Raw genomic sequence first — 25,342 nt, forward strand, 5'->3', positions numbered from 1 at the left:
AGAATTTTCTTTCTGTGATCATTTAAAATATTGTGTATTTGACATAGGATGATGGGAAATGGAAGTGTCACCAAATATTTCTTTAGAGTTTTCAAGCCCTTGAGCGTGACAGAAGCTGTGAGGTGGGAATGGTTTTCTAACAGAGAGGTGCCTTCTCATTCTGCCCACAGGGAGGCCACTTTGACCTGGCTGACCGGATGTTCCACAGTGTACGGGAAGCCTGGTATTCTGCATCAAAGCACAACATGGCAGACGTAAAAGAACTGATCCCAGAATTTTTTTACTTACCAGAGTTTCTGTTGAATTCCAACAACTTTGATCTGGGTACGTAGAGCTATGACATTATCTTAGAAACATTGTCCAGGAAGAGACTGGTAGAAATAAGTCACTTTTCTGAAGATTGTCTGCATTGTACGCTGACAAGATGTCCTTGTGGTTTCAGCTGCTGCTAGTTACTACAATTGGGTGTCTGCAATTAAGTATTTTTTTTAAATAGCTGTTTCATACTGCAGTAAATTCAGTAAAATTAAAAAAAGTAAATTCAAAGGAAAAAAAGGCTTTACTGGGTTGAAATCCAACTTTAAAAAAATGGAAAAATAGCTGTTCCAAACCTAGAGTCTAGGAAAAATAAATTGACACAGATCACATTTACTGGTTAAAATATTGTTATTTCAGTTAAAATGAATGTGAGGTAAAACTTATTTGAAAATTATTACAGGTGAAACCCATTAATAGTCAAGAGTGGTGCATCCAAATTTTTATGTATTGTTTTAATCTTATGTATTGCTTGAGGCATTCTCAGCTTATATGCTAATATGTTTTAAAATTAGAATTTCAGCCCTGGCCAGTCTGGCTCAGTTGGATGGAGCGTCGTGTTGTAACCCATAGTTTGCAGGTCTAGTTCCCAGTCAGGGCACATACTGAGGTTGTGGGTTCAATCCCCGGTTCAGGCACATGTAGGAGGCAACCGATGGATGTTTCTCTCTCTCTTCCATCTTCTCTATAAAAATCAATAAAAAAAATATTCTCAGGTAAAGCATTTTTTAAAAATTTTAATTAAAATTAAAATTTCAGGACAACTTTAAGTAAATTCCTTTTTTAAAACATCCTGTTAGGGTACTGTTTTCTAGAAAAACAGGACCAAATCACCATTTGTAAAAAGGAGAGAATTTGATAAGTACTCTGTTCCCAGTATGTTATCCAGCAGTTACGGGAAGTTGACTTTGGTTACAGTTTTTTGGAACACAGTAAGGTGATCTGTGTTGCTGGTTACTTCTTTTAAAACATGTCAAAATTTCATTGTTTCACTGTAGGATATTCCTACCTGATAGTGTTCTGTTCTGTATTTTTCTATACCTCATACCTTATACTGCATTTAAGAGTCCAGCATATAAATCATTACAGTACTACTTCAAGATGTTTCATTAACAGAAACTTCTGAGAACTGTTCATATCTAATCATTTGAGTAATTTCTCTTTTTAAAATTTTTTAAAAATAGTTTTTACTTTAGTTACCCATCAGCAGTCCTAACCTTGTGAAATTATAGCTGCAGATCCAGTGGGAAAGACAGTGAGATTCTCTGAGTAGCCCAAGCAGAAGTCCTGGAATCGAGTCCTGTTACCTCTCATTCGGGCCTGGAGCTCACCCTCAAGTAGCTAAAGACATTAAGGTCTAGGATTTAGAGTTGGAGGGAGAGATGGCTCCTGGAAGAGTAGAATAGATAGTAAACGAGGAAAAACAACAAATGTGTACACAGCATTGAATATGGCTACGCATTAGTGTTGTATTACATTCACTTAACAATTTTCCTTTTCACTTGTCCTTTGGAAGACATACTCTTTTCCCTAAGGACACCACTTTCAAAGAGACAAATACAAAAAGGTACAAAAAGTAAGAGATGCCCTCAATCTTTCAGAAACCCTGGATTCATTATAATAATCTAGGTTACAAAAATATTGCAGTCAGACTACATACAAACCCAACCAAATGCTCCAGTTTTAAATAAGTAATGAGAGAAGGGTCATGTATCTGTAATGCTCACCTTCATAACAAATCATCTTTCTCCCATGAAATAATATAGAAGCTAAAGTCATAAAACTGTAAGAGAAAAACATAGGGTTAAATCTTGATCTTATATTTGGAAATGGATTCTTAGGTAGGGTACAACAACAACAAAGATGAAACTGATCAAACTGCAAACCTGCATTCAAGCAATTCTTGCAGAAACTGCAAAGAAAACCTTTATAACTGGAGAAAATATTTGCAAATAATCTATTTTATAAAGGCCTAGTGTCCAGAATATGAAGAACTCTTAGCACTTAACAATAAAAAGATAAGCAACCCAATTTAAAAATGAACAAAGGACCCAAAAAGGCATTTCTCCAAAGAAATTAGTCAAATGTTCAATAAGCACCTGAAAGATGTTCAGTATCAGTAGCCATTAGAGAAATGCAAATCAAAACCACAATGAAGTGCCACTTTATGTCTAAGTATGGCTTATAATGAAAAAAATGCACACTAACAAAAAATACCAAGGACTGGCAAAGATGTGGAAAAGTTAGAACCCTTGTGAATGCAAGGATTCTTGCATTCCTTGCAAGATGGGAACAGAAAATAGTTCAGCCTCTGTGGGTAGCAGTTTGGTGGTTCTTCTAAAAGTTAAACAAGGAATTACCATATGACCCAGCAATTCCACTCCTAGGTATGTGCCCAAAGGAACTGAAACAAGAGAATCAAGTACAGGTACTCGCATGTTCAGAAATACACTGTCTACAATAACCAAATGATAGAAACAGCCCATATGCCTATCAATGAATAAACAAATTGTGTAGTATACATATAATAAGAGACTGTTATCCGGCAATAAAGTATGAAGTACTGATAAATGCTGCAACATGGATGAACCTCAAAACATTATGGAAAGTGAAAGAAACCAGTCACAGGAGGTCTCATAATACATGATTCCATTTATATGGAATATCCAGAATAGTTTCCAGGGATTAGGTGGTGAGAGGAATGGGCAACAACTGCTTAATGTTATAAGGTTTCTTTTTGGGGGTGATGAAATGTCTTGGGACTAGAGAGGTTATAATTACACAACATTGCCGACATACTAAACGCCACTGGGTTGTGCACTTTGAAAGAGTTAATTTTATGTTATGTGAATTCCACCCCAATAAAAAGAAAGCAATAGAACACTGTTGCCCCTTCACACAGAAAAGACAGTAAATAGTTTAGAAGAAAAAGCAGTCGGGTTTTTTCCCTTCTGGAATGAGTAAGATTTATCCCTGGTCGTCTTATCCTCACACCTGTGGATATACGTGGAGGGAAGCTGCAGAGGGGCAGAGTTAGATAGACCGAGAGTTTTCTGTAGACCTTGTTCCGTTGAAGTGACATGTTAAAACTGCAGATAGTGCTGATTAAATACAGTTATATCACATAATTATTTAGGGACTATGAGCAAAATTTTGAAAAATAGATTACATCTGAAATAGCCTGCAAATTATTACTCGCTTCTCATTATCAAAAAATTAGTCCTGGAGGACATATGAACAGGTCTGGAGTGAGGGTATGAAAGGGGGGAGTGGTTATAATAACTTGATTGTTTTATTTTTTTTCTTAAATCATATGGTAACTTTTCTAACCAAATCAGGACATTCCTTTAAACAATAAACTGATTTTTTTTTTATCTCTCACTTAGTATCACATTGTAAATAAGCCATCAAGTAACAATGATGAAAACAAGATTGTTTCTAAGAGAAATATTTTTATTGGCCCTTGCTTGGAACTGCCTTTGTGTTCCAAAATTTGAACAATTGCACTTCTCTATGAAAATTTCTACTAGAACTATTTATCTAACAAACTGCTGCTAAGCTAATGAGACAACATTATTGTTTATAGAGTCATTTTGTACAGTGATCATCTGATTTGTACCTAAGAAAACTGTAGGCTAAAGTTGACTTTTTGGTGTTATTTTTAAAAAGAAGAAAAAGAACATGTTTCCTTAGATGCCAGTCCCACTTAATGTGGTTTTATTGTGGATAGATTTTATAGCAGAGGGTTTCTTTACTATCTCAAAGATTATCTGGCTGTGACTTCAAATAACAGAATACATTATTTTAACAGTACATTAAAATAACAAAACTACATGGAATTAATATCACTTGATGTGCGTTACCACAACTTGATGTTTTTATTGCTGCCAGGTAGCCCCATAGTCTTTCCAGATTTTTTTTCTGTTAAATGATACATTGTTAAATGATCAAAAATGTATGTTTTAAGTTTTAATTCTTTAATGAGAATCTTTACAGCAAAGTATGTATCAGTTCTACAGTGCTCTCTGAAGAATTTAAGAATCAGAAATATGAGAAACCACATGTATTCCAAATATCTCAAGGAGACATTCGTACTTTCTTCTTACGCAAAGAGAGCAAACTGAAAGTTACTGAGGAGTTAGGTACTCTCTGAATAACTTCCTCCATGTGGATGGCAAAATTTGTCAAAACATTAAGACAGAAATTTAGTACTAGTTAACTGCTGATGACTCACCAAACTGTAAGCTTTCTGGAAAAGCCTAAAAAAAAGGAATTTAGAGAAACGCTAATGGTCTTCCAAATAGGCCATCCATCATGAGGGGTTAGAATTTGAGGGGCGTTCCAAACTCAAAACAGTAGCCCCATAAAATGTTTCATTAAAGACTCCTGTGGTCAGTTAAACTTCAGACATGCTAGGTCTAATGTACCTCCTAACAGCAACTCTGAGGAGTCTTGCAGGAAGGAAACATGTTCAACTTTGTGTAACTCATCATTTTCTGAAGTCATTTGACCCTGAGCGCCTCTCAGTTTTGCTAACACTTAATAAATCTCTCTGAGGAAGTGAATTAAGGAGCAGTCTTAGGGAAATACCAGGGTAGACGATCGCTGAGGGTCCTTTCTGGTGGTAAGATTTCATAGTTCTGACAATGCCCCTAAACCCACTATTTCTTTGTTACTTAATACGAAGTTATTATTTACTACATTTTTTCATTTTTTTAAATGTGTCCAACTGCACAGGCTGTAAACAAAATGGCACCAAGCTTGGAGATGTTATCCTTCCACCCTGGGCAAAAGGGGACCCACGAGAATTTATCAGAGTCCACCGAGAGGTAATGGAAGTACACCCTGCAATTGATCTGGATTTCATTGGGTCATTGACTGCAACACAAAAGAGAGGACTTTGAGCAATGTGTCACCCATTTGGTCAAGTTACTAGGATTATTTTTATGATTTTTAGTTCATGTCAACCATTGGCCAGTTCTTTACTTTCTGAGGAATTAATAAATGTCAGTCAGTGATTGAACCTTTGTTTTGAAATTACAGGCTTTGGAATGTGATTATGTGAGTGCCCATCTGCATGAATGGATTGACTTAATCTTTGGCTATAAACAGCAAGGCCCAGCTGCAGTAGAAGCTGTAAATGTCTTCCATCATCTGTTTTATGAGGGTCAAGTGGATATCTACAACATAAATGACCCACTAAAGGAGACAGCCACCATAGGGTTCATTAATAACTTTGGTCAGATCCCTAAACAGGTATGGATGTTCTTATCATCACTGTTCTCAGTTTCATTTTTTAAGCTCTGTGATACTTCGTTAGACAGTCAATGACCATATGATATAATACTTAAATTTAGACTGAGTTTTCAATAAACGACTGTAAATATCTCCCAGTAGGTTCCAAGAGTTTTGCTTTCTTCTCCCTTTTACATATAAATAAATAGAAATGTTGCTGTTCAAAGAGAATTTTCCCTCTCAGAGTAGGGCATGCTTTCCTGCACCTGCGCAAGACCTGGCAGGAGGTTGAGAGCACAGTCAGGAAAGCAGATGGGGCCTGTGGGGCCATAGCATGCACAGAGACAGGGTTTCATCCTGAAGCCAGTAATACCATCATATCTAGACTTTAAGGAGCATCCTGGCAAAGTCATGTACCCGCACGCAGCCGTGTGCACCCACACACACTCTCTCTGTAGGGGAGCCAAACTAAGAGCAGAGGACCCCCTGGGAAGCTCTTACAGCAAGTAGTTCAGGGAACAGATAGTGGTGGTTTGAGTTAAAAAGGTATGATAGGTGCTGTGATGTGAGACTACTGGCCATGGAGTACTTGGGACCAGCCCTGCATCAGCTGCCCCAACCACCTTCAGTAATGAGCAAACCTCCCGTAAGAGACCCCTCCCTTCATTGTTCCAGTTGGCAGGGCACGACTGGATGGAGGGATGCACCCCAGCGAAAGCCCAGTGGAGAAGGCTTCCCTGGGCCGTCACCCCACCCCCTTTCCCTCGGTGCCCAGCCTCTGTACTTCGACTCTGACTGTCCCTCTCTGTCCTATGTTAGTTATCTGCCCTGGACTCCCTTTTTGTAGGTTAACCAACGTAAAGGATTCCAGGGTTGACAGTTGGGAACACACAAAACAGTGGCTGGTCTTTGTACAAGGAACAGCTCTGAGGGACAGCAGGACAGCCTGTAACTATACCATTCACAGTGCGGTCTGACCCCCCAGGGAAGGACCAAGGTTTACTTTTAAAGTGAAATGCTGTTGACAAATACTTATCACAGTTGGAGGGTCTTAGTTAAACCTTTCCTTTTTTTCCCGAGGGTTACCAACACAGAAACTGTTTCATTCCCTCTGAGAAATGAATACTCTGAACAAAAAAAAAAAATAAGCTACATACACTGTTGCAGGATTTTTGTTCCACTTTTGAGTGTAAGAGGCAAGCAGTCTGGAAGATAAGATTCTGGATAATAATATATTTCTAGAACATTCCAGTGACTAATATAGAGTACTGCCAAGTATAGCAACCCTAGAAAAATGTATGCCCCTGGCCACAATGGCCGCACCTCTCTCTGTACCCTAGCCTGGCTCTGCCCGTTAGGCCCTCATGTAAAGTTCTTCAGTAAGTGTTCATTCATGACCATGCTTTAAAGTATAGGGGTATTTTTATAGAACTTCAGAGGCTTGTGTCATTATTAACTTTTGTAGAAAATAACGGAACTCTGATACCGTACCCCTGTATGTAGATAAAATAGGAACAATACGTGTTAGAGTTTGGGAGCCTAAAATGTGTATCTTTCTTTATACATAGCATTTTTTCCTCCTGGAAATGCAGGATGTCAAATTCATTAAAGTTTGATGGTATTATATTCCTCTTAACCTCATTTCATCTGAGGTTTCCCAGATACCTTCCTCAGATACCAATTTTCTGACAGAAATAACTCAAAGCCTGTTTTGAAGATGAACAGTATTTGAAAAATAGTAACCTTAAATACACGTTAATACTTTTTAACCCTGTAGAAATACTGAACAGAGATGCCAAAGTTGTTTTTTTTTTTCTTTCTGGCATTGCAAAGTAAAAAGGCAACAATGTTCAGACTTTCAGCAAATTAGTAACACCTAAAAGAGACCAAAATGATGTTGCAGGGAGAAGGGCCATGTTGATGCCAGAAATAGCCCAATTAAACAGAATGCCCGCTTGCCCTCAGCTGCACAGCATGGTTAGTTTTTAAATACCATTGGAAAATAATCATCAATTAACTGTAGTTTGAGTCAATTGTAAAAAGCTATTGTGAAATCAGTGTAACATGGTAACTCAAGCTGTAGTATCACAGCCCTGTCCCTGCTTACAGAGATGTGAGAGACTGGGCAACCTCTGGGCCTCTTTGGATTTCTTCCCTCAGAATGTAGTTAGTGTACCTACTGGTTGTTGTGAGGCGTAAGTGAAATAACGTAATACCTGGCATATAATGGGGCTTAATAAATGTTAGCTTTCATTATAAAATGTGTCGTCTACTCTCGTATCAGTTATTTAAGAAACCTCATCCACCAAAGCGAGTAAGGAGTCGAGTCAACGGAGACAACGCAGGGATCTCTGTCCCACCAGGATCTACAAGTGACAAGATCTTTTTCCATCATCTAGACAACTTGAGGCCTTCTCTAACACCTGTAAAAGGTAAGATGATGGGGAATAAACTTCTGATTCATGATTCTGTGGGATTGTTTATTAATCCTAGCTGAGCATTAATAACTTTGTTTTTTGACATTTGTGTAATGTGTAATAAGTGCTGTGGCTTTTTTGTGTTAAGTCACTAAATACTCATTAGATTTTCTCCTTTTACTTTTCTGTTTTTTTGTTTTTTTGGACTGTTGGGTTTCATATCAAAAAGAACCAAAATATTTTCTCCCCTGCTAAGATAGCAAAAACTAAAATACCAAATCTTGTAAGTCAACTTTTATATTATATATGTAGAAAAACTTCTGTCACCTTCATTTATACATATTCTGCCAATGTAGAAGTAGTGATAAGAAGACTCCCTATTTACTATGCCAATTTAAAAGCATTTATGAGCTATCTAAAAGTACTTTTTCAAGTGAATTTTTCCCCTTAGAATTTTTTTTTTAATGTTTTCTTGCAAAGTCTTGAAGTTGCTGTCTAAAGAAATCCACCTATTGGAGTTTCAGAGTCTGATAAATTGGATTGGCTGCCCGCTCTAGGCCATTTGCCTCATTACACAGACTTCGCCCTGTGCCAGATGCAGTCACTGCCACGCTGTGCATGGTGCTGGGGCACTGGTTTGGGTAGCAAAGATTTGGAGCAGAGCAGGGAATCTGGGCCTCTCAGAGGACATCATGGCCTTTCTTCAGGAAGTCTGAGGACAGGCTGTAACTTGAGAGGTGCCGAAGGCCTAGATTGGTGGAAAGTCTCTGTGTGGCATGCTGGGGAGCATCCCAGGTTACTATGTACAGCCCCAGAGATCAGGAAAGCAGGCCCAATTGCTGGGAGCCAAACCCAAGTACTAAGAGACAGTGAGGCTAGAGAGAACTGTGGAAGACAGGTCAGGGTCAGCATCCCCCCGCCCCAGCATGGCTGTGGGAGACTGAAAAGCCAAGCTCTACCTCTAAGGTCATATTGTCTTAATGTGGGTGTGAGTGTGCTTGATTTGTATGAATACCTGAGATTACTTTACCATCCCCTATGGAATGATGAAGTTCATTTTCCCTGTCCCTGTTGTAATGTGATGATTTGTTTTGCATAGAACTCAAAGAACCAGTGGGACAAATAGTGTGCACAGATAAAGGCATTCTCGCAGTAGAACAGAATAAGGTGCTTATCCCACCAACGTGGAACAAAACTTTTGCTTGGGGCTTTGCAGACCTCAGCTGCCGGCTGGGCACCTATGAGTCAGACAAGGTTTGCATCATTTCTTTCTCACTCATTTCGTCTCACTCTTGTGTGGCTGGACATCCTGCTTAATGAGGGTAGGGAGAACCTAGGCCAAGGGCTTGTCAGCTGTTTCTCCAAGGCCCAGGAGGGCTCTCTGCCTTAGATCAAGATAAAGGAGCTAATGGACAAGTCACCTTTCTTACAGAACAAGCCTCTTTGGGAAGTGGTATTCTAGGGGCTAGCAGTTTCCACCCCCAACTTGGAGAATTCCTCCAAGAGATTGTAGCCAGCGAGTAGTCAGCATTTCTCCCACCAGAAGAGCCTCCTTGTGGTGAGTCACCACCTGGCCCATTTATTATTTTAGGACTCTTAAATGGCTGACAGAAGACCTGTCACCCCATCCCACAAGAATAAGCAGCCACTGTTTGGAGTCCCATAAGTATCTCTGGGGAGAGGCAATGTGTGCCCTGTGTTCGCCCTCTGACATTCCGCTCCTGAAAGCAAGATGAATATAGTCTGTGTAAACCTATGTGTCGCACTGTAACAAATTTAGTTAACATTGTTATTTAGTTAACATTCCCATCAGCAGCACTCCTGCTTTCCTTAACTGGCCACAGCAAACACATCCTCCTACCAGATTATCCCACTGCACCTTACAGAGCATGATACAGTCTGAACATCCTTCTCCAGGACTAGAGAAACTGGAGACCTCCATTAAGGTTTTTAGCAGCAATCACAGTTAGGAGGCTGTAACGGGTAGTTCAGAGTAGAGCTTCATTGGAAAAGTTGCTAAATTGGAACCTGCCCAGCATGCACTCAGTCATTTGTACCTGCATAGAGATCTCTATCCATTACTCAGTATGCACGTTGTGTTTCAGACACTTTAGTACTTGGTGGCATGTGTGTCTCACGTGTTTTATTTTACAGGCAGTGACTGTTTATGAATGTTTGTCTGAGTGGGGCCAAATTCTCTGTGCAATCTGCCCCAACCCCAAGCTGGTCATCACAGGCGGAACGAGCACAGTTGTGTGCGTGTGGGAGATGGGCACCTCGAAGGAAAAGGCCAAGAACCTCACTCTCAAACAGGTAACAAAACAGGTGAAAGATATTCCATCTCCGTTGCCTATGCTCTAGAGAAACTAAAAAACTTCCTTAATTTAAGGCACTTTAGACATAATGGACAGAACTAAAAAAGTGTGTTATTTTGCTAGAAAGGGTCTCAAAAGTAAAGGAAATGAAATCAGAAGATATGATTTCTAAAAATGACCTAAGCTGGTCTTCTTTAAAAATCTGAAGCAAACTGTCTTTAGGTAATATATTTGTAAATATATTTAAGTACTATAAATGTTTCTCTAAAGTTATATGTAAATTGAGTTTTTGTAAACCAGCTTATATTAATGCCATTGATTCATATTAATTTCCTTTCTGTGTGATCTTCATTCAGCTGAACCATTAAGTCTTATTCTTTTGTCTTTCTCTTTCCTCATTTATTATATCCCTAAAGATAAAACAAACTCATATATATATTCAGTAGAACAATGGATGATGTTATTAACAAGTACTTTTCATCACTTATATACTGACACTTTTGTAAATTTTTACTTAAAGCAAGAATCTTTTTATGATTAAGCGATCTGATCTTTTAGTATTTGATTTGTGAGTGAATTTATCATACAGTTTTTTAGTGGAGTGTACATGTATTTTTTCTTACATAAATTCAAAAATTGGTGTAACAATATTTTCCATTTATTGAGCACCTATTATATTTAGGGAAGTGTGCTGAATGTTTAGAAATGTAAAGCTTCAGTCCTCACAATTCTACAAGATCGTTATTAGCTCTAATTACGCTTGAAAAAAACAGATTAGAGAGGTTAAGATACATGGCCAAGTTACACTTAGTTGTTAAGTCAGGATGTAAATTCAAGTCTATATGACTACAAAATTTATTTTAAAACCAAACTCAAACAAAGTATCTATGAAAAGAATTGAACCCCTTGTACGTACATACTAAAAACTATCTATATAGGCCAGGAACTTCATTGGTTGCCAGGTCTAAAGGAAAGCCATGTAAAGAGATACAGTCTTGCAGTGAGCAGATAAATACAATGTTGACAGTATAGTTTGCTGATCCAGACTCCTGCTTATAATTTTTCCATTTAGAAAATGGGCTTTGATGGTAGTGTGCCAGCAACTTTCGGTAGGAAGCACTTCTTATTAAAAACAGCCTTCTGGGGTTCACTAAGCATGTAATAAGGGTATGACCAAAATTTTAAGCCAATTCATTATTCAAACAGTAAATTCAGATTATTGTTAGGAACCCCTAACAATATTTTCTTCAAAATACTTATTTTCCCACATTGCCATTTCCATAGGTCCTGTTTTCTCTTCATACTCCAAAAAAAGAAAAGTTCTTACTCTAGTTTGAAGAAAGAATCCCTCTTGGCCACAATGTCCTGCTGTCTCCAGTTCAGTGACAGGAGGTCAGCAGACACATAAGGACCACATTTTCCCTTTATCTTCTCAGGACCATGTACTACAACCATGCAGTTCTCACCATTTGTACATTTTTTTTTTTTAAATCCATTCAATTGTAGTTTCTTACAATGTACTTAATGGGAATCAGTGGCATAAAAGAATATATTCAGAGTATAAATTCTGTATTTTGGGGGCCATAATCAATACATCTCCACATAGAAATGGTAGGAAGAAACCCAAGTTGGGTAGCAGTTGCTATTCTCTCTTCCTTCTAAGATACTGGCCCCAGTCCAGGACAGAGGTAATTAAAAAAATGGAGACTAGAGCCTCCAGAGTCCTCTAGACCGCCCCTCCTGCCTGGGGGCTGTGGCGGGGACAGTCGGCAAGAGCAGAATGAAGACCTCCCGCACGCGGCTGTCCCCTAAGGAGCATTGTCACTGCGACCAGCCTGGGTTTTTTTGTTCTCCTTTGTAGGCCTTACTTGGCCATACTGATACAGTCACCTGTGCCACAGCATCGTTAGCCTATCACATAATCGTCAGTGGGTCCCGTGACCGAACCTGCATCATTTGGGATCTGAACAAACTGTCGTTTCTAACCCAGCTCCGAGGCCATCGAGCTCCAGTTTCTGCTCTTTGTATCAATGAATTAACAGTAAGTAGTATATTGTCCTCTTGGTGTATGTTTAGGAAAATGAGATGGTCTAGCCAACATAAATAAAAACTGACTAGTTGATAAGGGCTCGTTTCCTTGATTTATGTGTTGTTTGCAAAAGCAGATGAATATTAAAGTTTGTAACTCGGCATTTTGTCTTAAAATTCACTCAGTGCTTACATATATTAAAGAACAAGATTTGGTTCAAAACAAAATATTCTAGAATAGGCATTTTTAAAAACAGGAAATGTGTATGGTTTCTTCAGAATGTTAACATTATGTTGAAATATTTATTTATTTATTTATTTATTGTGAAAAAGTAACATTTGGCTACCCAAACAAGAGAAAAATTGTTACAGAACCATTTTTAAAACATCTCAAGGTTATCAAAGGCTATTATCACTTGTCTAAAATTAATATTTAATATACAGACAAATGAGTCGGGACAAAATAAATGCACTGGCCTAGGAGCCCCCTGTGCAGACCAGGCCCACCTGAGGAGGGGCAGGGGAGGATGCTCACGGTTCCTGAGGTGTGGGGGCAAGTAGGGAAGCTAGGCGTAGGTTTACACAAGCTGAGGACTCTGTGACCAAGGGACAAGTTATCACTTCCATATGTGGGAGATGCCTACACATGCACCTCAGTCTTGCAAACCAACCAGAGCTCCGCCAGCCTCATCACTTCATAGCTGTACCTACCCATCCTCACTCCTACCTACCCTTTGCCCCTCCCTGGGATCTTCCTTTAAGACACAGAGTAGTTCTAGCCACGTCACACCATCACCCACACAGACAACTTTCCTTTTGAGGGATGCTACATCTTTTATTTCTACCAGAAGATACTAAGTATGATGCTTTTAGTCAAATACCTTGCAGTCATTCAAAGAAAAGGGAAAAGGATACAAATTCAGTTCTGGTGAATGAAGCTTAGATGTCAGGTTACAGTAAATGTAATCAGAGTTGGCAGTGAATGGGGTATATGCAGGGCAAAGAGTCAGATTTGCTCTTTTGGTGTATTTGAAAGGTTTAAGATATTTTTAGAAGAGCGCCTAGGGCTGGCCATGCAAACGTCTGTGCCTGAGAGCCTTACTAACGCACCAGTGCAACAGAGCCACTCTGATCCACAGTGTTGCTCTAAGTCAAACACTTGATGACACTATTTCAAGCACTTATTTTGGGGTTGTTCTTTTTTTTTTTTTTTTTTTTTTTTTTTGACATTTACTATCTAAATGGGAAAATTCACAGCTTTCTCTTCAAATTCTCCCCATTCTCTTCACCAACAGGCATTCTCAGCTCTTATGCTGTTTTTCCTTTTCTTTTCTTTCCTTTCCTCATCCTCCTTCTCCCTACCTCCTCCTCCTCCTTCTTCTTACTTTTCTTCTCTCTTTCATTCAGTACGACCTTCATTCATTCTCTTCATGTCATCCACTGACCCAAAATATTTAATATTCCTTTAATTAAGAACAACAAGGGGTTGTTCTTAATTTAAATACTGAGAATTGTATTTATAGTTAGTTGTTATTTGAGCCAGTATACACCCATTGGATTGCAATAGTTGCTACAAACACTACGGAAAAGTGATTTTTTTTTCCTTGCAAGATGCTTTTGTAATCTCTTAATAACATGTGAAAAAAAACTTGGGAAATGATTTGTATTCATGTTATATTTTGGCAACCAATATTAAGTTAGCTTTGCTTCAGTCTACATTCTGGGCTTAAGGTGCCTTGCTGCTCCCCTTCAATCCCTCCTCTTACTGTCCAGCCCTCATAACCACAGAATTTTCTTCAGTGCACTCTAATTGAGGCTCTCTGGAGTCATTGAAAAAAGTTTTTCTCAGTGCAGGATGGACAGGCTGTCCCTCATCTCTTGCAGAGACTAGGCCATTAATTAAAGCTCAGCTGCTGACATTCATCGTCAGAGGCGATTCAGTGACCTGTATAGAGGTACACGTACCAATGCTTTGCTAAGTATTATTTTTGCTTGGGTTTTGGTTTGGTTCTTGCCATCTTGGTAGAAGAAGAGCAGAAAGAAGAAGGGCGGGAGGGATTCTAAATTCAGTAGCTAGTACCATGACAGGCTGTCATAGGGATGAGAGGCATTATAGTATGGTGTATAAGTTTTGGGGCCAGAAAGCGCTGGGTTCAAATCTTCACTCTGTGATATTAGGCAAGTTTTTTATACTTTACTTTCATCCTCTCTAAAGCAGAGTCTATACCAGCTAACCTCACAGGGCTGAAATGGAATGTCTAAAGGTCCAGCGTAGTAACTAAGAGCTGACACAGTAGATGCTTCAGGAAGCATCTTAATTCCCCTAACAGTAGTAGGTTGTAGTCTCACCCAGTTGGGTGCCCAGCCTGGTAGAATTTGAGGGAAAAGCCTGTTCTTTTCTGTTTTTGTAACTAATGAAAACCTGAATTACCACCTCTGGGAGTCTTAGGGTTTATTCTCTTTGCCAAGCGACTTATATATGAGTTTTCACCTTTTTTTCCTTCTTATTCACCCACCTTTCTGTGAATACACATTCTAAAATAGGATATTACAATGTTACCAAGATTTCGTCTTTTCCTTTATTAAAGAGAGAGGCAACTGAACTGAAGAATTTCTCCTTGAACCTATGGTTTTTGTGATTGGACTCATTTTGTAAAATTAAGTGGAGGTGGATTCTCGCCTCTAAATGAAAGGTATAAATAGGACCTGTAAATAATGGGAGGAAGAAGAGTAGTCCGCCCCTTCCTCAGACAGCTTTGACATGGAATAAAACATCATTCAGCACGATGCTGGGGCATAAACAGTGTGAAAGTCCTGCATTTGGCTGCATTTGAAATCTCTTTGGCTGCAGCATTCTCTCAGCCTTGAATTCTTAAAGAGGCCTCTGTTCAGGCTATATTTTTTTAAGTTAGCAAGCACCGAATTCCAGGCTTCCTCAGAAATTACCTAGTCCCTCTCCTTGAGAGCCAGGCCAAGGATTCAGTTTGCTTCTAAAACTGGAATGTAATACAAAGTAAGTGAGGAGTTTTCCTGTACCTTCCTAGGGGGACATTGTGTCCTGCGCTGGCACATATATCCACATGTGGAGCATCAACGGGAACCCCACTGTGAGTGTGAACACATTCACAGGCAGGAGCCAGCAGATTGTCTGCTGCTGCGTGTCGGAGATGAACGAGTGGGATACACAGAACGTCATAGTAACAGGACACTCAGACGGTGTGGTTCGGGTAAGTCAGCTGTAAGAAAAACACATTAGGACATCCACTGCCTTCGTTTACCTGAAACGTGTGAAGCTCTCCACCATTGAAGGACACCTGAACAAGTTGTCATATTGTTCATCATACTCTCCCTCAGATTCAGACAAACCTTGGCCACTGTGTTCTCAGTCATGGAGCACATTGGTGACTCGGCCTCCTTTCTTCCCATCAAGTAGCTCTGTTAGTGCTATTAAGCACCTGGCAGTTTGACACAAGCATGTCACTTAAACATGATTTCCATTTCACCTTGGGATTGCTAAAAATATAAATTGTGCATGTATCGGCTCTTGGCTTGTCAAATGACTTCTTAGGGGAAACAGGGACTGTGTCTCTTCTACCTAGAATCGAAGAGCTAGAAAACATTTGAGGCCTGAAGTCATTCATTCCTGGCCTACAGTCCTAGATGATCCCCTGAATCCTAGATAGTTGACCCTCATCTTAGCTTTCTCTGTGGGGCCTCTACAAAAAATGGAATCCACGGAGTGTTTACCTTTGTAGTCTGTTCTAAAATTTGGGAGTTTCTGAGATTCTTCTTGGTGGTGCTTTTCTGTAGTTGCATCCAGTGAAAATGTAGAGCAGCTGATTGCTGCTTATTAGTCACAGTCACATGTTGAGCAACAACGCGGCTGTTATCAGCCTTCCTGTACCACACACTGCACCTTAGACAGCAGGCCCACCCCAGAGCCCCTCTCTCCAGAGGGAGATTACTTCCTCTCCAAGGCCTTACGAAAAATTCCATTGCTAAATGCATTTGGGATCCCACTTCCTGAATGCCTTCTTGGAGATCCAGAGTGTATATTTGAGGCTGTCAGATGTTTTTGTGGGAAGCAAAACAGTGTACTTAGTTGAACGATATTTTTCAAACTTTAACCACAGTCCTTTTCCCTCCAAGAAACACCCATTGGCATCTCCTCGAACACAATGTGGGAAGCACTGTTTTTGTGTAGTCAGTCTCAGGCCACATTTTTGAAGATACAGGGAAATTTAATTATACACAATAGCAGTAACTAAGTTACCTGTTTAACCTCGAGAACTCATCTTTATCCAGTAACATGTAAATTGTTTAAATTCAGTTTTGGAGAATGGAATTTTTGCAAGTTCCTGAAACACCAGCTCCTGAGCCTGTTGAAGCCCTAGAAATGCAGGAAGACTGTCCAGAAGCACAAATAGGTATTTAATACTTTCTAAAATGTTATTTGACAGTTTTCATATTTTTTAAGTCATTATGTGTAAACTTACATCAAACAATATGAACAAGAGCCTGTGGCTGGTTGGGCATTGTTGCCAGAAGCTTGCTAGCCACCTGCTGTGTGAAGCAGCTGGGCAGGCGTGCAAAGCTTTCTCCGATTCACCGGGCAGCACTCGGTGTGGTGAACGTCTTGGAGTGGCATCCACATCCAGTTGTAAACACCGTTACCGGCTCTTTGAGCATCAAAGGCTTGGACTTTTGGTTGTAAAAATACGAAGTAGGATCTGGAGGGCGCAGTGTTGGACAAGTCAGATGGCCTGCTCCTCAGGCCCACAACTTTTCTGCCCATCACTTAGCAGGCTCAGTGTGGACGACAGGCTGGCCTCCTGTTTGTAAATTCTTCACAGAGGTGGACCAGTGTCTCCACCCTGGGCCTGCTTAGGAAGGGCATTCATTCAAACTGAAGCCTGGTGTCTGTTATCTGTGAAGCATTTTAAATAAACTATAGAGATAGCTGATTTCATGCAGAATGATTAGCCATAAAACCAAGCTAGTATACAGAGAACTTCCCCCATTTGACTTAGAACAATTTTTGCAGGAGTCTTCCTGGAAAGAAAGGGTTTTAAGTTTAACCTTTTGATTGTTTTTCTGTAGTTAATTTTTGTACATTGGGAATTCCATGTGGGTTTGACAATATGAGAGAGTTACTAAGGGAAAAGACTTATTATCAGAAAGGCACAAATAGCTTCTCTTTGTAAGTCAAAAGTAGTTTTTACTTTGTTTGCCATAAAACAGAAATGATCCGATGGACGAGGCATTTTAATACTTCTGTTACCGTAAAGTGTGTAAATTTATACATAGTCAACTGTAGCTCCACTAAAAAGGTCATCTGGGTGTTTGGGGATATAGCAATTCAGTTGTGTGTCAGACATTGGATTAATTCCAGTAAGAAGTGGGTCACTTTCCCTTCCTTTAACAAAGACTTTAAGTGAGTAACGGTGGAAGGTAAGTTGAATAAGTGAGATGGAAGAAGGGGTCAGGTTGAGGGAGGAGAGGCATTTGTAGGTCTTCCTCCTTGTGCATTCATGATGTAGACAGGGTTTGTCAGAGGTGGCAGACAGCCCACAGGAAGGGTTGACCTTGGACAGTGTAGAAGTTGGGGTCGAGGGCAGTTGCCTTGGTGAAAAGGAAAACAAGCCAGTGGTTCCCCGGAAATCAGAACTGTTACCAAGACTGCTTGTTTGAAGACCTAAAATCTCATAATTGTAAGCCATTAGGGTGGGGGGGGGGAAACCCACTAAAATTAGCCAACTAGACTACTAGTGTTAGTGAGTAGAGGGAGGTACATGAAGCAGTTCTCTTGCTAAAAAATATGTATGTGTAGTGGGCTGGTGCTTGCGCCCTTGTTCTTACTCTCTCTCCTGTTTTCCAATTATATGTGTTTGTTTTTCATAATTTTCCCTCCAGTAGACTTTATTGTAAGGGAGTAGGGATTCAGGTGAGAAAATGCAAAGTAACAATGGAAAGAAGAAAGAAATCCAAAATCCTAAATTGAAGCTTTTGTCAGTAATTCATTCATCTGTGTCATCATTTATATTGACTACTATATGGAAGGCACTGTGTTTGGGGCCCCTTCTCTCAAGCTGACCTCTGTCTTGCAGAAAGACTGTCCAAAAGTAATAGTTTGGGGTGAGAATTACAAATACACAAAAGGCATACAACTGTGAAAGGAGTCCACAAGAGAGAGGATTACTTTTTGCTGCAGGAATTGGGTGAGATTTTAGGGGAAGAAGCAGTTCAGCTATGCCTTGAAAGACTTGTGACCCAGGAACACATAGTGATTAGGAAGATGGCTCCAGGCAGAACTAAGGCATGGGCTCAACTTTCCCTAAGGAGGAGCCAAGCCGCATGGGGGAGAGTGGACATCGTCTAGCCGAATGGCGGTATTAAGTGAGGCAGATAGGGAGGAATTTGCAAAGGTTGTGACCAGATTGTGAAAGAATGAGGGTTTTGGCCAAAGTGTTTTATGAACTTAGCAATTGTGATGTGGTTTTTTTTCCCCTATATGTAATCTAGCTGAAAATTCTGGCAGTCTTTTAGTGTTATCTTAAAATATTATGTCTATTCTGTCTTAACTGATAAAGGAAAAATACCAGTGGGACAAAGGTAGGTCTAACTGTATTGTATGTGTGTTTCCTAATTCTCCCAATGCATCACCCAGGCCAGGAAGCCCAGGATGAGGACAGCAGCGATTCAGAAGCAGATGAGCAGAGCAGCAGCCAGGATCCCAAGGACACACCCAGCCAGCCCAGCAGCACCAGCCACAGGCCCCGGGCAGCTTCTTGCCGAGCAACAGCCACCTGGTGTACTGACAGTGGCTCCGATGACTCCAGGCGCTGGTCTGACCAGCTCAGTCTAGATGAGAAAGATGGCTTCATATTTGTGAACTATTCAGAGGGGCAGACCAGAGCCCATTTGCAGGGTCCCCTTAACCACCCTCACCCCAATCCCATCGAAGTGCGGAATTACAGCAGATTGAAGCCTGGTAACTTGAACTGGTATCTGTTTCGGGCCCTTTGTGGGTGGTGTGAGGGTTAGTGGATGAGGCAATGGGCTCCAGCTTTCCCTGAGCCCCATCCCTGTGGCCTGGACCACCCACCGAGAAGGCCTCAGAAATGTTTTCTGTAAAGTGGATTTAGAGATGGATCCCACAATAGTGTTTGCAATATGTTTGGCATTTTTTAAAAGAGATACTTGAAACCCATAACTTCATTCATTCATAAAAATCATGAAAGCTTTTCAAAATAGACAAATCATTGAATACAGATAAAAATAAAACTGTATTCACAGGTAACTTTGATTGAGATAGAGGCAAAGTTCTCACCTGGAGAAACTGTGTTCCTGCATTGATGATTTCCCCTTCTTTCTACCTGTCTTTGCAAATGAGACGTTCTCCCACCTGGCCCATGGTCAATGTTAAGCTAGACTGCTTTACCTTCCACCAAGGCAGCAGCTTCTAAGAACTGGAAAAGCTGCAGTAACTATCTTGTGGCACCCCAACTTTGGAGAGCACCATATTGGGGAATACCTAGCACGTATTGGCTTCCCTCACTTCTGTTTGCCATGTCTTCCACTCTTCCATTCCAGGGTACCGATGGGAACGGCAGCTGGTGTTCAGGAGTAAGCTAACTATGCACACGGCCTTCGATCGGAAGGACAATGCACACCCAGCAGAGATCACCGCCCTGGGTGTCTCCAAGTGAGTGTCGGACCTTCCCCAGCTACTATTAAAATTGAGTCATTGGCTGAGCCCAGCCCACATACTTCAAGCCCATTTTTGGGGAAAACAGGTTTCATTTTCATATGTGACTCAGACGAATCAGAAGAAAAAACCTGGCAGTGTGTAGATTTTAATTCCAAATTAAACAAAAAACAGCTTTGCCTTCCTTCTACTTCAAAGGTACGACAAGGTTTGATCCAAAAAGAGTTGAGATGGAAGGGTACATTCAGGCTCAGTTCTTGTTGTATCTTCATGCCCACGACCCCCACACCAACACACATCCTCACTGAAAACAGGAGAGCCTCCAGAGGAACAGAAAGAGCCCTTCAACCAGGAGGCTGTGTCGAGGCTGTCCCTGACATGACTGTCATGTCTCCTGCAGGGATCACAGTAGGATCCTCGTTGGTGACAGTCGAGGCCGAGTTTTCAGCTGGTCTGTAAGTGACCAGCCAGGCCGTTCTGCTGCTGACCACTGGGTGAAGGATGAAGGAGGTGACAGCTGCTCGGGCTGCTCGGTGCGGTTTTCTCTCACGGAAAGACGGCACCATTGCAGGAACTGCGGTCAGCTCTTCTGCCAAAAGTAAGATGAGATGCAAGCTTTTTGAGTGTCTGTGGGTTAAGCTCTAAAGATGTTAATTATGCCCAACACCTAGGTTCTCATTTGTTCCTGGGTCCCCACTCTGGAAGGCTGTGTCAGTCTAAATCAGTCTTCACTTTCTCTCTATTCTTTTTTTAACAGTCGTGAAATATTTGTCTTACTGAAAAGTACAGAAATAATCATCAAAAACACCTGGTCAGCACTCCTGAGGGTTTTCTCAAAGTCCAGTAACAGTCCTTTAAACCCTTTGTGCTGGTAGGACATTTATTCACTGGACACTTCTACTGGTAGATTAATGGAGGAGATAGAATTCTCTTTCAGCTTTGCGAGAAGCCAATCTCAGGGCGATTACGTGCCATGTCCAAGGTCGCACCCTGCTTTATTCCAGTAATAGGAATACCTTTTAAAGAATTGGAACATCTCTTAAGGATTGTCTAGTTCAAGGAATTTATCAAAATAAACAGAAAATGAAACCATTTGGACCAAGCTACCTGTTTAAGAAACAGCTGAGGTATGGATCAAACCAAGTGTTTAAAAGCCCAAAGGAACTTGATAGTGACCAAAGTGTTGTCTGAAATGGGTAATAAGCCTTCTGCCAAGAGAAAAAAGTCAAGCTCCAGTACGGATGTTGGCATACTTCTGAGTTCATAGGGCCTGAGGAGCGGGCCTACATGGGGAGGGGGGCCACAGCTATCCAGACCCTGTGGCCTCATCCTGTAGGAGAATCTTAACTTTTAAAAAAAATTGCCATAGTCAAATAAATAGCCTGCCTTGACTTAATAGTCCTTTTCTTCATAGACTGAAACAAGAAATATGGCATTCCTTTTGGTCTTTGGTCAAGCACATGACCTCAGTATGGTCTTTGGCATTATGCTGCAAGCTTTCCTTTTGATTTTTAAGTGAGTGTGTCTCAGCCAGTGATCAAACATGGAAAGGACCTATAACTACTTGATTTTTGCCTTTCCTTTAGGTGCAGTCGGTTTCAATCAGAAATCAAACGCTTGAAAATCTCATCCCCGGTGCGTGTTTGTCAGAACTGTTATTACAACTTACAGCACGAGAGGGGTTCAGAAGATGGGCCTCGAAATTGCTGAAGATTCAACAAGCAAATGGGAGACACAGTCTCCAGACCCCCTTCCTGGTTCCCTGTTAGAGCTCGGAAGGTATCAGAACAGTCTCCGTTTACACATCTCTTCATACCACGTGTTTGGAGCATTGCATTCAAAGGGATCATTGAATATATGGGTGTAGAGTACAGTGATGGAGCAGACACTATTCAGGTGAACAGCACAAGAAGAACATGAGGTGGTTCCTCAGAGCAACAGTGTCAATATCCAATTCTCCCTGTTAACAATAGCTGTCTCCAAGAGAAAATCCTCACTTATTAACTGTCTTTTTTTGTGTGTGTGTCTCATTTTTGTAGAGCTACTCATCCTTATTTGGAAAAATCAACAACAACAACAAAAGGCTTTTAGAAAATGGTTGTAAATCAGACTTCTTTGCAAGTAACTGTGTATATTGTAAATAGGTTTAAAAGGCCTTTTTTCTAAATAAGGACTTCACTGCCTGTAACATGAGACTTCAAACTTAACCACTAACTCAATGAACTTATGGTTTGTCTGACATCTCTCACCAATTAATTATAAATATGTTTTTTTAAATCTTCAAAGACATTATATGTGGTCTTTCCCCCGCCCCTTTTCAAACCCAGCCTGTGTGCCCAATGTTCTTTCTTTCACGTTGCCCACAGTATCTCCACTCAAACTAGGCTAGTAACCAAAACAATGCAGACCTTCTTTAGAAACAGCGTGGGAGAATAAGAGTCTGGCTGCAAGATACCCAGGAAACACTGGGGCGTCTTGCACCTGGCTACACACCACCTCAGTGTTGTTCTGGTGTCACAAGGCCCCTTGTAAACTGCTATAGGGACTGCCATTTGGTCATAGCATACCTTTGTAGCATTGCACAGAGGTGGTCCGGAGATCAGCGCAATGCAGGAAACAGCTCTGCCTCAACTAAGGGAAATGTAATTGCATGTAACCCAAATTAGCTTCTCTTGCATAGAACATAGTAAGTATGTGTCTTTGCTGACACTTGAAGTTCTACTATAGCTTATTTTCAAAAAAGGGAAAAAAAAAGATGATGTACAGAGTAAACATATAAACCTTGTTATAAAACTGGAACATGTCAGAACTGCTTATAATTAACCTTTACCATTTAATGCCATCTACCTGAAAACAGTGAGATTTATACTGTATCAATGTCTATTTTTTTGTTTTTGCTATGAATATAATTACAGTATTTTAATATTTAGTTATTTAATTTGTTCTACTAGTTGGTAACAGAACACACAAATCCAGGGAGACTAAAGCTGGTAGGGGCTAAGAGATAAGTTTAGTTTACAGAGAAATGGCTTTGGTGAAGGGATTTTTTAAAATGTGTGTTATGTACATATATATGTGTGTGTGTATATATATATATATATAAAACAAATGAAACAATTAATCTAGATTTTAACATTTTCAGATATTTAGTGATAATATTATGAACAATTCTAAAAGCCCGGTGATTGAAAAATGTAGAATCATTGATGGCCCAGGAAAGGAAGGACAGGCCTTCACACCCCCACGGAGGCCCCACACACAGGACAGTGGCTTTGGCTTTCCCGACCTTGCGTCTTCAGGCCCTGGTGACAGGCACACTTATGCACTAAAATGCACATATATGCACATGCGTTCAAAAATAGGCATTGGTACAATAGTAATCTTGTACCTAATGGGCTGAAACCAGCTTAAGAACAAATTTGTTCTTCCTGATAACTAGGTCTCCAAGAAAAAATATAAAGGCTGCTTTAGTGCCTTATGCTTACTAAATTTAAACCTTTATTTACCTAGGTTTGAGCCTATAGTCTATTTATGATTACATATCAAAATTGATTAAAACACTTCCATTTCTAAAAGTTCAAATATACTTGTTAATAAAAGGATTATTGGCATTAATACTTTAACTTGAAGAAAAGTTGTGTTCTGTTTTCCTTTCTGTGTCTTATTCCTCCCCACGTTCTCCCTGCCCCTCCCCATCTTTGTTCAATTCTAACAAATAATACTGGGTGTTCAACACTTGCAGGCATTGTGCTATATCACACAGCCACGGGCTTTGCCCTGTCCAGCCCTCAGATGACTTGTAGCAGTGTTATTCTACACTTTTGAAAAGAAGCATCCTCCTTGTGTCCATGAACCATGTTTACCCCAAACCCAATGGCAGAGGTGTTCTTTAAAGACTTGAATATATGAATGTGTGTTATGTAGTTACTTAAAGGTAATTCCTCTTTGTAATATGAAGTTACATGGGATGAACACTTTTAAACTTTCCAACACAACTTCCATGACCAGAAGGTGGAAACCAAAACCCTCATGATAGTATTTCATCTGGCAGCTGGTGCTGTGGGCAACTGTTTTGTTCAGTGGGGTTTTTTGTTTGTTTCTAATGCGAAAATCACAAACCACTCACACATACAAGTACACTCATATACATAAACTAATTGTTTCTCTGAATGTCTTTCTGTGGTCCATGTAAATCTGTTTACCAGCCTATGTTCTCAACATACACATCCACATTTGTGTGGTCTGATTCTTTCTCTGAGAGTACCTCACAGGGCTCCTGCCTGATCTTTGTAGTTCATTTGTTCATCCATCTATCCATTCATTCATCCATGTGTTCTAACATTTGTGTGTAGTGTGCTACTGTAATGCCGTGCTTCAAAAGAGGAAAATGGCTGCCTATAGCAGCTGTCCATCTGGATAATAGCAAAACACTCTAGATAAGTTATTTTGCACTTTCTTATGTATAAACTTGGTAGAAACTTATTTTTTCTTTGTATCATTTAAATACATTTTGTTTTTGGTAAATGAACTGTGTATAAAATATTTATGCCATTAAAACTGTTTTTAGAAAGTATTTTTAATTTCAGCAAGTTTGGTTACTTGTTGCATGACTATTAACACGGCTGACTTTTTGTGTCAGTGCAATGTATATTTTTTTGTCCTGTTATTAACTTGTAAGCCCTAGAAATTGGCCAATTATTTGTACAGCAACAGAAGTAAATTGAAGATACTGGCTAAGACTGGATTGATTGTGGACTTTTGTACTATATTGCAGAATCCAATATCTGTTCTTTGGTGGTTATGTAAAAGGCCTGAAGAATTACTACCTAGTGTACAATCTGTGATAACTGAATGTTCATTGTATATCTGTCTCTGATGCAAAAAGGTAGAGTAACACAATTACAATACATGATTAAATGCAATAGTCCAGGTACTATTATTTTTTTCATTTCAAATAAATTCCTACTATTTATCACCCCCCAAAAAAGTTGTTTTTAAGCCAGTTCTTCAGAGAAGGAAAAAGAAAGCATAACTGAGGTCTAATAATTCCCTAAACTTCGTTAGTTTTTTAATAGTTGTGAATCTGTCTTTCAGAAACACCTGCTTAAGATCTCTGCTTGCAGAGATATTGGCTGTTAATTTTGGTTCCAGGTCTGGTTTGGTCCATCTCTAAATACCAGCCTTTCTGCATTCTGAGCTCCCCTGTAATGCTGGATTTATGCGGCTGCTGAGTGTGTGCAGATGGCCACAAGGAGAGGCAAATGACATCTAGGAGACACAATGGTTCTGACTCTTTCTGAGCCTTGTTTATCCATCATATTGTG

At 40.1% G+C, this 25,342-nt stretch overlaps 1 protein-coding gene across 2 annotated transcripts in view; it reads left to right on the forward strand.

Annotated features, from left to right (window-relative positions):
• The window catches only part of WDFY3 (WD repeat and FYVE domain containing 3), a 271,717-nt gene extending 246,722 nt beyond the window's left edge, over positions 1–24,995 (forward strand). For both annotated transcript variants that reach the window (XM_054591789.1, XM_054591790.1), the window contains 13 exons: positions 171–324; positions 5,053–5,144; positions 5,359–5,571; positions 7,835–7,982; positions 9,067–9,221; positions 10,122–10,280; positions 12,144–12,323; positions 15,355–15,537; positions 16,641–16,737; positions 18,978–19,301; positions 19,904–20,015; positions 20,419–20,616; positions 21,605–24,995. In XM_054591789.1, the coding sequence (XP_054447764.1) occupies positions 171–324; positions 5,053–5,144; positions 5,359–5,571; positions 7,835–7,982; positions 9,067–9,221; positions 10,122–10,280; positions 12,144–12,323; positions 15,355–15,537; positions 16,641–16,737; positions 18,978–19,301; positions 19,904–20,015; positions 20,419–20,616; positions 21,605–21,728 (2,139 nt within the window). In that variant the 3' untranslated portion in view covers positions 21,729–24,995. The remainder of the gene's footprint in view (positions 1–170; positions 325–5,052; positions 5,145–5,358; positions 5,572–7,834; positions 7,983–9,066; positions 9,222–10,121; positions 10,281–12,143; positions 12,324–15,354; positions 15,538–16,640; positions 16,738–18,977; positions 19,302–19,903; positions 20,016–20,418; positions 20,617–21,604) is intronic.
• The last annotated feature ends 347 nt before the right edge of the window (positions 24,996–25,342 follow it).

Source organism: Pteronotus mesoamericanus, unplaced genomic scaffold (genome assembly GCF_021234165.1).
Source record: "Pteronotus mesoamericanus isolate MK-2021 breed Mesoamerican mustached bat unplaced genomic scaffold, CSHL_Meso_final scaffold_232, whole genome shotgun sequence".
NCBI classification, from domain to species: Eukaryota; Metazoa; Chordata; class Mammalia; order Chiroptera; family Mormoopidae; genus Pteronotus; species Pteronotus mesoamericanus.